General features: G+C 37.8%; 1 protein-coding gene across 3 annotated transcripts in view; it reads left to right on the plus strand.

The window, feature by feature from the left end:
• USP47 (ubiquitin specific peptidase 47) overlaps window positions 1-12,098 on the plus strand; it is a 120,696-nt gene that overhangs the window by 34,780 nt on the left and 73,818 nt on the right. Inside the window, exon 2 of one of the 3 annotated variants that reach the window (XM_065882696.1) lies at window positions 6,212-6,271. In XM_065882696.1, coding sequence (XP_065738768.1) covers window positions 6,212-6,271 — 60 coding nt within the window. Of the gene's footprint in view, window positions 1-6,211; window positions 6,272-12,098 lie in introns of those variants that run through there. The other 2 variants (XM_065882698.1, XM_065882697.1) reach the window with 2 other exon arrangements.

A 12,098-nucleotide genomic window follows, 5' to 3' on the forward strand; every position in this document is an offset into this window, starting at 1 on the left:
TCTCATGATTGCTGATTTTTGTATAATATTTTTTTGTGGACTGTTTCCTACTTTTACTGTATGTTTGCCTTTACTAGTGAGCTTTCCCATTTGTAATTATCATTTTTCTAGTTGTGACCTTTTCTTTTATGCCTAGAGAAGTTCCTTTAACATTTGTTATAAAGCTGGTGTGGTGGTGCTGAATTCTCTTAGCTTTTGCTTGCCTGATTTTTCCATCAAATTTGAATGAGAGCTTTGCTGGGTAGAGTATTCTTGGTTGTGGGTTTTTCCCTTTCATCATTTTAAATATATCATGCCACTCCCTTCTGGCCTGCAGAGTTTTTGCTGAAAAATCATCTGATAACTGTATGGAGATTTCCTTGTATGTTATTTGTTGCTTTTCCCTTGTTGCTTTTAATGTTTTTTTCTCTTTGTCTTTGATTTTTGTCAACTTGATTAATATGTGTCTTGGCATGTTCTTTCTTGGGTTTATTCTATATGGGATTGTCTGCACTTCTTGGAGTTGAGTGAGTGGTTCCTTTCCCATGGTAGGGAAGTTTTTGACTATTATCTCTTCAAATATTTTTTCAGGCCCTTTCTCTCTCTTTTCCTTCTGGGACCCCTATAATGTGAATGTTGATGCATTTAATGTCATCCCAGATGTCTCTTAGACTGTCCTCATTTCTTTTCATTCTTTTTTTTTTCTTTATTCTTTATTCACACCACAGCTGTGATTTCCACCAATCTCTCTTCCAGGTCACTTATTCATTCTTCTGTCTCATTTATTCTGCTATTGATTCCTTCTTATTTATTTTTCATTTCAGTTATTGTATGGTTCATCTCTGTTTGTTCTTTAAATTTTCTAGCTCTTTGTTAAAAATTTATTGTGTCTTCTCGGTCTGTGCCTCCATTCTTTTCCCGAGATGTTGAATCATCTTTACTGTCATTACTCTAAATTCTTTTTCAGGCTGATTGCCTACCTCCACTTCACTTAGTTGTTCTTCTGGGGTTTTATCTTGTTCCTTTACCTGTAACATATTTCTCTGCCGTCTTATTTTGTCTAACTTTCTGTATTTGTGATCTCTGTTTTTCAGGCTGCAGGTTTGTAGTTGCACTTGCTTCTGGTGTTTGCCCCTTGGTGGGTGAGGTTGATCCAGGGGTTTGTGCAGGCTTCCTGTGGGATGGACTGTAGCTGCCCCCTGGTGAGTGGAGCTGGTTCTTGTCCCTCTGGTGGGCAGGACCATGTCAGGGGGTGTGTTTAGAGGCGGCTGTGCACTCAGGACAGATGTTAGGCAGCCTGTCTGCTGATGGTGGGGCTCTGTTCCCACCTTCTTGGTTGTTTGGCCTGAGACGTCACAGCACTGGAGACTGCAGGCTGTTTGGAGGGGCCAGGTCTCAGTGCCAAAACGACCACCTCCAGAAGAGCTCACGCAGATGTGTATTCTCTGGAGTCTCTGCCAGCAGTGTCCTTGCCCCCACAGTGAGCCACAGCTGAACCCCGCCTCCCCAGGAGACCCTCTAAGGCCCGCAACTAGGTCTGGCCCAGGCTCCTATGGAGTCACTGCTTTGCCCTGAGTCCCAGTGCATGTGAAACCTTGTGTGTGCCCTCCAAGAGTGGAGTCTCTCTCTCCTCCAGTCCTATGCAGCTCAAGCCCCCCTGACCTTCAAAGCCAAATGCTCTCGAGGCTCCTCCTCCTGTTGCCAGACCCCCAGGCTGGGGAGCCTGATGCTGGGCTCAGAACTCTCACTCCTGTAGGAGAACCTCTGCGATATAATTATTTTTCAGTTTGTGGGTCGCCCACCTGGTGGGTATGGGATTTGATTATATTGCAAAAGCCCTCCTCATACTGCCTCATTATGGCTTCTTGTCTTTGGATGTAGAATATCTTTTTTGGTAGGTTCCATTCTTTTTTGTCAGTGGTTGTTCAGCAGTTAGTTGTGATTTTGGTGTTTTTGTGAGAGGAGATGAGCTCAAGTCCTTCAATTCTGCCACCTTGTCTCCACTCGAGTTGAATCTTTAATATAGCTTTCATTTATTTCCTTTGCATTCTTTCCTGTACCCTCTTAAAATGTAGAATATAGTTATAAACTTTTTATATTTTTGTCTATTAGTTATATCATCTGTATTATATCTGGGTAGGTTTTCATTGATTGATTTTTCTCCTCATTATGGGTTATCATTTCCTACTTTGATGCATGCCTGTTTATTTTGGATTGGATGCCAAACACTGAATTTTATGTTGATGGGTGCTGGGTATTTTTAATTTCCATAGATATTCTTGAGGTTTGTTCTCTGACAGAGTTTTACTTGTAAACATTTTGATCCTTTTGAGGCTTGCTTTTAAAAAGTGTTGTAAGTTTGATCCAGAATAGCCTTTAGATTAGGCCTAATTTGGTCCCACTACTGAGACAATACTCTTCTGTGTACTCTTATCTGAGCCCCGTGTTTTATGAAATTTTTTTCACTTTGGCTGGTGGGAACTGAAGTAAGCTCCAGGGATTCTTTCCTGTGGTTCTTTCCCCTGCCTCAGGTAGTTTCTTCACATGCATATGCTGATGAGTACTCAGGGAGGACCACTACATATCTCTGGAGCATGCTATTTGCACATCTTTCTTCTCTTCCGTATTCTTCTCTGTAAATTCTAGCTGAATTGACCCACTTGAACTTCTAACCTTATCTTTTCAGCTCAGGGCTGAACTTTAACTGGGTTCTCTCTCCCTGCACTGCAGCCTGGAAGGTAGCTTACCTTTTTTGTTTGTTTTCACAGGGATCACTGTCCTGTATTACCTGTTATTTAATAATATTTTTAAACTATTGTTTCATATATTTCATCTCTTCTTTTTAGTTGTTTAAGGTGGAGAGGGTAAATCCAGTCTGCTATTTCATCTTGGCTCATAATAGAAGTTTTTTGGAGTTAACAATAAACAAGTAAAATATAAACAAATATATCAGGTGGCTATAAGTATACTATGGAGAAACCTGAAGGAAGGGAGATGAAGAGGATTGCAATTTTAAATAGAATGGTGAGAAGAGGACCAGTTTGAGAAACTAGCTATTTTGGTTATTTTTTGCTTTATAATAGCATACATGCACACTTAATGACTTTTGCTCATGGACGTGCAATTTGGGCCAGGCTGAAGAGAGACAGCTCGCTCTGCTCTGCTAGGCGTCAGTTGGGGCATCTGAAAGGCTAGGGTCTGGAATCATCTGAATACTTCCTCACATGTATGGTTGTTGATGCTGGTTGCCAGATGGGATCTCAGTTGGGTTGTGGCTAGAACATCTACACATGACCTTTCCATGTGGCTGCGTGGCTTTGATACAGCATAATGGCCAGGTTCCAAGGGTGAGCATCTGAAAGAAAGCCAGGAAGAAGCTGTGTTGCCTTTTCTATTTTCTAGCCCAGCCTTGAAAGTAATGTTATGTGTCACAGGAAGTCACTGAGGCTGGCCCATATTAAAAGGGGCTGGACTTAGACTCCTAATTTTGCTGGGAGGCATGTCAAAGAATTTGTGGACACATTTTAAAGCCATCACAATGATACTTGAGAAAGGATATCTGAAGGAAGAGCATCCCAGGTACAGTGTACAGAAATGCAAAGACTCTGAGGCTGGTGGATACCTGATGGTTTAGATTTGTTTATTTTGAATTTCCCCCGTACAGTGTCATCTCCTTGAGGGCAAGGGCTTTTGTTCACTGCTATTTTCTCAGCACCTAAAACAGTGTTTGACAGATAGTTGTAGTTTAATTCTTATTTGTGGAAGAGAGAGCGTATTGGTAGCAGGTATCAAAAAAATCCTAAAAATGAGTACATAACCTTTGATCTAGAATTCTTTCTTTAGGAAATAAGCTTTAGGGAAAAAAATTGTACAAATAAGCAAAGCTGTAGTGAAAATTTGAAGGTGTCTAAATGCCCATTAATAGATTAGTTAAATAAATTATGTTTTGCTTATATAATGGAACACTGCAGTTTTTAAACTAAATGTTTTGACCCAGAAAGATGAGTGAGTGTTGAGGGAAAAGGAGCAGAATTCAAACAATGGTGTTCAGAATGATCTTTTTTGGTTAATAATCTTTATATAATATATGCATAAAATGGAGAGGGATCTAATAGGATGTATATCAGATTTTTAATAATTGCTATAGGAGTTATTTTAGACTTGCTTGTCAAAAAATATGTATTACTATTATAATAGAAATACATTTCTATTATAAAAGCAAATGAGGTAAAATTTTTTAATTGATATAGAATAGTATCTAAGCTACTATGAGTGATAAAAAGCACCTTTTAAAACAATATGTTGGGTTCTTTTTATTAATTAAAGAAGGTGGAGGAAAACGAAATTTGTACAGAAGTTTGGGATGTAAAATCAAGATTTTTCAAGAGATTATCTCTTGATTATAGGTTATCCTTATTTCCTTTTATATATTTCTGTATTTTATTGATTTGCTAAAATAAGCTTCTTTTAAAATAAGGAAGAGATATTAAAAGAAAATAGCTGTAGGGGGTAATGTTAAGCAGCTTTAATAGTATTTATAATGTGAAAAATCTAAATTTATAAGGTAGCAAAATCAGGGATCTTTTGGTTTCCTTGCAGAGTTCCTTTAATGGTCTCAAAATAGTGACTTAGAAAGAGAAGGACAAATACTATATGATTTACTTATATGTGGAATCTGAAAAACTGAACTCTTATCAACACAGAACAGATGGGTGGTTGCCAGAGATGGGGGATGGGAGTTGTGTAAATAGGTGAAGGTGGTCAAAAGATACAAACTTCCAGTTATAAGATAAATAAGTTCTGAATGTAATATACAGTGTGATGACTATAGTTAACAATACTGTATTGTATATCTGAAAATTGCTAAGGGAATAGAACTTAAAAGTTATTATTACAAGGACAAAAAATTTATAACTATGTGAGATGATGGATGTTAACTAAACTTATTGTAGTAATTAATCATTTTGCAGTATATACATATATCAAATCATTATGTTGTAGCCCTTAAAACTTACAGAGTTATATGTTAATTATATCTCAATAAAACTAGGAAAATATGACTTAGAACATTTGACTTATACACAGTTCTGAAGCTGCTACTCTTCGTTAAAATTATTTTTTATCACCATAATGTAGGTTTTCAGTAACCTTACAAGAGTAATTGAGGGGCTTCCCTGGTGGCGCAGTGGTTAAGAATCTGCCTGACGGGCTTCCCTGGTGGTGCAGTGGTTGAGAACCTGCCTGCCAATGCAGGGTACACGGGTTCGAGCCCTGGTCTGGGAAGATCCCACATGCCGCGGAGCAACTAGGCCTGTGAGCCACAACTACTGAGCCTGAGTGTCTGGAGCCTGTGCTCTGCAACAAGAGAGCCCATGACAGTGAGAGGCCCGCGCACCGCAATGAAGAGTGGCCCCCGCTCGCTGCAACTAGAGAAAGCCCACGCTCAGAAACGAAGACCCAACACAGCCATGAATGAATGAATGAATGAATGAACGAATGAATGAATCTGCCTGCCAATGCAGGGGATACGGGTTCAAGCCCTGGTCCGGGAAGATCCCACATGCCATGGAGCAGCTAAGCCTGTACGCCAAAACTACTGAGCCTGTGCTCTAGAGCCTGCAAGCCATAACTACTGAGCCCGTGTGCCACAACAACTGAAGCCCACGTGCCTAGAGCCTGTGCTCCCCAACAAGAGAAGCCACCTCAATGAGAAGCCCGCGCACCACAACAAAGAGTAGCCCCCACTTGCCACAACTAGAGAAAGCCCGCGTGCAGCAACGAAGACCCAACGCAGTCAAAAATAAATAAATAATTTTTTTTTTTTTCCCGGTATGCGGGCCTCTCACTGTTGTGGCCTCTCCCGTTGCGGAGCACAGGCTCTGGACGCGCAGGCTCAGCGGCCATGGCTCACGAGCCTAGCTGCTCCGCAGCATGTGGTATCTTCCCGGACCGGGGCATGAACCCGTGTCCCCTGCATCAGCAGGCGGATTCTCAACCACTGCGCCACCAGGGAAGCCCCCAATACATTTATTTTTAAAAAAAGAGTAATTGAGGCCTAAGATTAAAACTACAAATATAATTTATGAATGAAATCTTAGATGATATAATAATACTTTAATTCATACATATTTTGTTGCAAAAATGTTTTTAGGTTAATTATTCTCATTTCACTGTCTTACCTCTTTATTTTAAAGAAATAATTTGTAATTCATTTTGTTCTTACGCACCATAGGATGTGTTTTGGAGATGCAGACAAAATATCTTTGATGAAATGAAGAAGAAATTTTTACAGGTAGACTGCTGATGTAATTGCATTAGTGTGATAATCAGCAGAGCAAGTAACAGCATGTTAGTATTTTTATTTAATAACAAGGCATGTCTTAAGTTTTATGCTTGTTTGGCTATTTTATTTCTACCTGATTTTATTTATTTTTCATTTTGTTTATTTATTTATTTTACCTGATTTTAATAATAAGAAAGTCACCTTAAATGAATATGTGTCTGATAGTACCTTGTCTTTAACAAGTGAATGAGGTGGAAAACTGATATAAAAACTATAGAACGTTTAGTTTTGACTTTTGGGTATAATAGTTGTCTATTTTTTACGGATGTATTTATTTTCTGAAATATTAATAGTGCTGGGATTAAGTTAATAATTTACAGAGTCAAAACCCAGACATCTTATTTGAAGAATTAAATAGAACTGTTACCTTCCTGACAGCCTATATGCACTACAAACCTAAACAGTCCTGTGATGTAGCATCCCATTCTAACCTTTACTTAATATCTCACTTTCCTCAGGTCCCTTTAGCTCTAAGTTCAAGGTTCTTTATTTAATCTCTTCTGTCCTCTTCAAGTGATCTCTGGCAAGAGGCCACGTAGAAAAATATCATCTAACATTTTAGGGTTTGCTGGGGGAGTTGGAGTGGAGTGGAGGGAGGATCTTAAAAATAAAATAATCTTTTTCTCATGTAAGTTAAGACTCCCAGCACTACCCCAGGAATTGTTACTTGTTTAAGTAAAAATGCACAGTCTGAATGAGGCTGATAAATTTAATAAACTTCAGTGAGCAAAAATATTTATACCATCAATTTTTTTTTTAGTCTGTGGCAGTATATTAGCCGTGAACTGTGGATACCCAGAAGGGTAATGCTCTAGCGCTTATAAGCTCATAGCAATGGACTCTGTGTGTGTGTGTGTGTGTGCGCATTTTTAAGTTTGCAACCATAGTATTATAATTTGTAATAACACTGAAAGGAAGAAAGTCTTGAGAGAAAATGGGTTGACTATAAAATTTAGAGGTAAAGAGGTCCCTTTGTAATGTTTTTAAATTATTCGTATTAATTTTTTTCTTAGAAAAATCTTAATCTTGTTAACTTTGAATTGTTTGATATTGTTTTCTGCATGCTAATGCCATTCTAAATATATGCATTAATTATACACCTTGTTTTGTGTTTTTTTAATAAGAAACATGAAGTATTTTTTTATGAAACAAAAATTATGTTAACTTCAGAGAACTCAGATTTGAACTTAGAACTGTTTGGAATGCCAAGAATAGGAGACAAGATGACTTGAGAGGCCCTGAGACTCCTTAGACAGAACCATCTGTGTTGACCACTTCTAGATGTTCCTATAGTGACCGTACATTTGGAAGAAATATGTTTTCAGTGTTTTTATCCCAGTATGTTTTACCTTTTGTAAATAAGACTGTCATTTTTGTTTGTTTTGTTTTTTCAAGGATTCTTTTTTCAGACTTTGCTTGGAAATCTGGCTTTGTTTCTGCATAGAGCACAAAGACAGAACACTCTCTTAGCATATAATGTTAACGTAACTGCTGTTGACTTTACCCTTTTTCTCACAAGTGTAATATTGCTATGAGTTGCCCACCAAATAAGTAGTTTTAATTTTATACTTTGTACCTTTTCTGTAATTGGCCAGATTTTCTGTGTAGGGAACTTTGTGCCCTTCTAATAGCTCACCTAATATAGATGAAATGTTTTCCCAAGTGGGACATGCTTTAGGCTTTTCTAAAACTTTGCATTTGTTTTTTCTTACCTGTTTTCTCCTATTCATTATAGAACTTTTACTGACTCAAAAATTGTGCTCGCTTCCCTAAATTATGATGTGTCTTCAGATGCTTTACCTTAATGTTGGGTGTAGTGCTTAAATGGAACCCCCGCCACCAACCACCATCACTAATACCACCACCACCACATTCTTCCCAACTAGCACTTGCATGTGCTTAAATTTATTTAGGTGTGTTTCTGTTATCTATTACTGTGGAACAGCCTACGCCAAAACTTAGTGGCTTAAAACAGCTAGTTTATTTGCTCACAATTCTGTGGGATGGGATTTGGGCAAAGGCTTAGCTAGTCAGTTTTTCTGCTTCACATGGCATCATCTCGGATCATTACTTGGCTGCATTGGCTGGTGACTGGCTTTGGATGGAAGGTCCAAGAAGGCTTTTCTTATCAGGCACCCCAGTGCTCCACTAAGTGGCCACTTTCTCTCCGGGTGGATTGTTAGGGTTTTAACACAGCATGGTGGTCCCAGGATAAATGGATTTCTTTTGCCTGGCTGGCATATAAGAGGAACATTCCAAGAGGTGCAAAGGCAGAAGTTTCCTGCTTTAAATCACACAGTATCACTTCTATCACATTCTGTTGGTCCTAGTTGGCCACAAGGCCAGCCCAGATTCATGGGAAGAGAAAAAAGATGAAGAGTGGCAGAGAATTTTTAGCCATCTTTAATTTACCTCAAGATGGTGATTTTTTTGCTTTGGGCATAAGTAGGACCAATCAGGGGTAGAACTCCAAAGAAATTAAGAAGAAAGAGGACACCCCTATTTTCCCAGTTCTAAGAAATACTTTTTTACATTTAAGTATTGTGGAAATCTGTATGCTTAGTATAATATTGTAGAATTTCTTTTTCTCTTGAAAAGCTATAATAAAAAGATTGGTACAACTTTATTGATGAAATCTTAAAATTGGAAAAAACCAGTTTTTTTTTATTAGTTCCCAAACTGGGAGGCAGGGGGAGGGAAGAGATTTTGCCTCAGTGTAATTAGTGTGGGCAATCACGATAACAAAAATTCAGATGTAATCTATGGATGATGGCTATGTAATAGATTAAATTAGGACTGAAAAATGGGCCCAGGAGGTTGAGGATAAAGTAATAAGATTTACACGTGGCTAGCTTAGAACTTTAAAGGTCAGAATTTTTCGTTTGTTTAAATTATCCTAGAATTGAATTCAAGAGTAATATGTGATTGGCCCAGAAATTCTTATAGGAATCTTAAGAAAAAACAGAAGAGTGCACAAAGTTTTATGTAGGCATTCATCACAAAATTATTTCTAAAGTGTAATAAAGTCTAGCTCAAGAGTCATTAAAATTAAATTGATGGAACAAATTATTATTAATCCATGTAATAAAATATTATTCAGTTGTTTAAAAGATGAGTTAGAAAAAGTTTGACAAGGAAAGGTTACATGATATATTTATAAGTAAAGAAAGAGGTTTCAGGGCTTCCCTGGTGGCGCAGTGGTTGAGAGTCCGCCTGCCAATGCAGGGAACGTGGGTTCGTGCCCCGGTCCGGGAGGATCCCACATGCCGTGGAGCGGCTGGGCCCGTGAGCCATGGCCACTGAGCCAGTGCTTCCGGAGCCTGTGCTCCACAACAGGAGAGACCACAATAGTGAGAGGCCCGCGTACCGCAAAAAAAAAAAAGTTTCAAAACAGCATGTATATCTAACTGAATGTTTGTGTTTAAAAAGTGTGCATGTATATGTCTGTTTGTGTTTGTGTAGGAAAAATATTTGGAAGAATATAGACCAAAATGTAATAGTTATCTCTGTGTTATGAATTACAAATGATTTCCACTTTTTCCTTTATACTCTTCCTATTTTGTTTTTTTTGGCTGCGCTGCACGGCATGTGGGATCTTAGTTCCCTGACCAGGGATTGAACCCACACCCCTGCATTGGAAGTGCAGAGTCTTAACCACTGGACCGCCAGGGAAGTCCCTATACTCTTCCTATTTCAAAAAAAGGAACAAAATTACTTATGTGCAATGCACAGAAAAGAAAGCTATTGTCATTAAAAAGAATAAAAGGCATACATAAGATTAAATTTTGTGTTTACAGTAGTACATTTAGCCTTCAGATGAGATTCCATTGGGGATAATATTACCCACATCTGGGTGTGGAAGGAGAGGAGGCTGGAGTGCCTGTACCTTGCACTCACTTATTTAAGGAAAGAACCAGGAACTGCTGATGGCCATATGTTACCATATCATCATTCTTATGTATACTGTAATGTCAGCACTTCTGATTTCTGAATTGTTAGGTAGAGTTCTCTTGCTTGGACTGTCAACTTCAGCTTATCTGAAGCTTTAAAATCTGGCAGCTGTAGTGCTTTTCACCTGGAAAACTTGAGTCTGCCTCTGAAATATACTGTTGAAAATGTAAAAGCGGGTCTTTTGTAGTTGAAATTGATTTAGAGTTTCTCGTTCCTTTATTGTGAACCAGAGTTAAAAAAGGTCCACTTTATGTTTCTCAGTTTGAGATTAAAATGTGTAAAACCATCTATTACAAGTGTTAATATAACACCTTAAGCTTATAGCTGAAGGCTTTTTTGTTCTTTGCTATCCTGTTTATTTTATAAAAGTATTCTTCTTTATTTTGTTTTTAAATGGGTTATTATTGGTAATTAAATATTTTGACTTGTCTGAAATATAGTGCTAGCCAATCTTAAACATTATACTTCTTTTATAGCAACTTACTTCTGTTTTAAACTAATTGGATTAACCTTAGTTTAAGTAATCTCTTACAAACCCAAAATTATATATGGCAGAAACAAATTATAATTGTATTACCCTGCCAAACAAACAAAAATACCTTGTGGTGGTCCTGTCTTCAATACAAGTCAATGATAATAACTATTCTTATTTAAAAATGGATAATATAGAAGTAACAAAAGATTGAGGTTAATATTATTGTGTTTTTTATAAAAAAAGGTGAGAAATACATTCTTGTATACAGTACCAGTTTGTACAGTTCATATTTGTGCAACGCCTTTTATGGGGATAGCGAGAGGTCCCTCAGATAATGACTGCTGCCCTAGACTTTGAGGGAAAGCAAGAGATTTACATGATCAGATTTGCATATTAATATACTGTTCTGGATTGAAGGAAGATGAGATTGGAAGAAGCTATTGCCAGGATCTTAAGATAAGATTCTTATTGCTGCAGGCAGGATTAAAGAGAAAAGGAATAGTTCAACAGATATTCAGATGATAGAAATGATAGAATTTGGTGATTATGTGAGTTGAAGAAGAGGGAAGAAATGAGGAAGGTACTCCTCTCTGGTTTCAGCAGCTGGTAGATGATGGTACCATTAATTGAGTTGGGCATTACAGGAGGAGGGAAAGAACTTCTTTCACCAAAGTGCCTGATGTAGCCCACTACTGCTGTGGAAAATAGGAAAAAGAGTCGTGTCCTTCAACAGCTTGAGGGAAGGCATAGCTTCTTTGAGAAAGTCTCCTTTAAAAATTTTTTCTCTGATTTATGTACTAGATAAAAAAGAATGAAAAAATTTGTGATCCTAACTCCCTTCTACATTGGTAATTGAAAAGTATTTTTTCCTTGCTTTCCTTTACCACTCTGCTGGCTGATCTATTTGGGTAAGCTTGTCAGCTCCTAACACACTGATAAATGGGGCTTTTGGACTTTTGGTCTGTGGGTACAACAAAGTAAAGGTCAGGATGCCTGATTGCTTTTATCCTTTAGTTATGGATTTTGCAATCTTAGACAATCCTCATTGCATTTCTACACAGTTCTCTTTCTGTTTCATCAGGAAACCCAGAAATGCTTGATTTGACTGTGCTAGCATAGTAGTGACACATTTTTAAGGATCAGATTTTGTTATTTTCAACTGAAAATTGCTCAAGTAAACTTGTCTTCATGGGCTTGTTGATCATTGATTTATAGCCTTAAAAGGTGAAAGCAAATATCCACAAGAGCAATGGTTGATTCTTAAATATACCCCAGTTTTTCCAAAACAAACATATATGGTGCTTTATATGTTTGACATATCCATTAGAATATATTTCAGCCATAAAACAG

This window comes from Phocoena phocoena, chromosome 8 (genome assembly GCF_963924675.1).
Source record: "Phocoena phocoena chromosome 8, mPhoPho1.1, whole genome shotgun sequence".
NCBI classification, from domain to species: domain Eukaryota; kingdom Metazoa; phylum Chordata; class Mammalia; order Artiodactyla; family Phocoenidae; genus Phocoena; species Phocoena phocoena.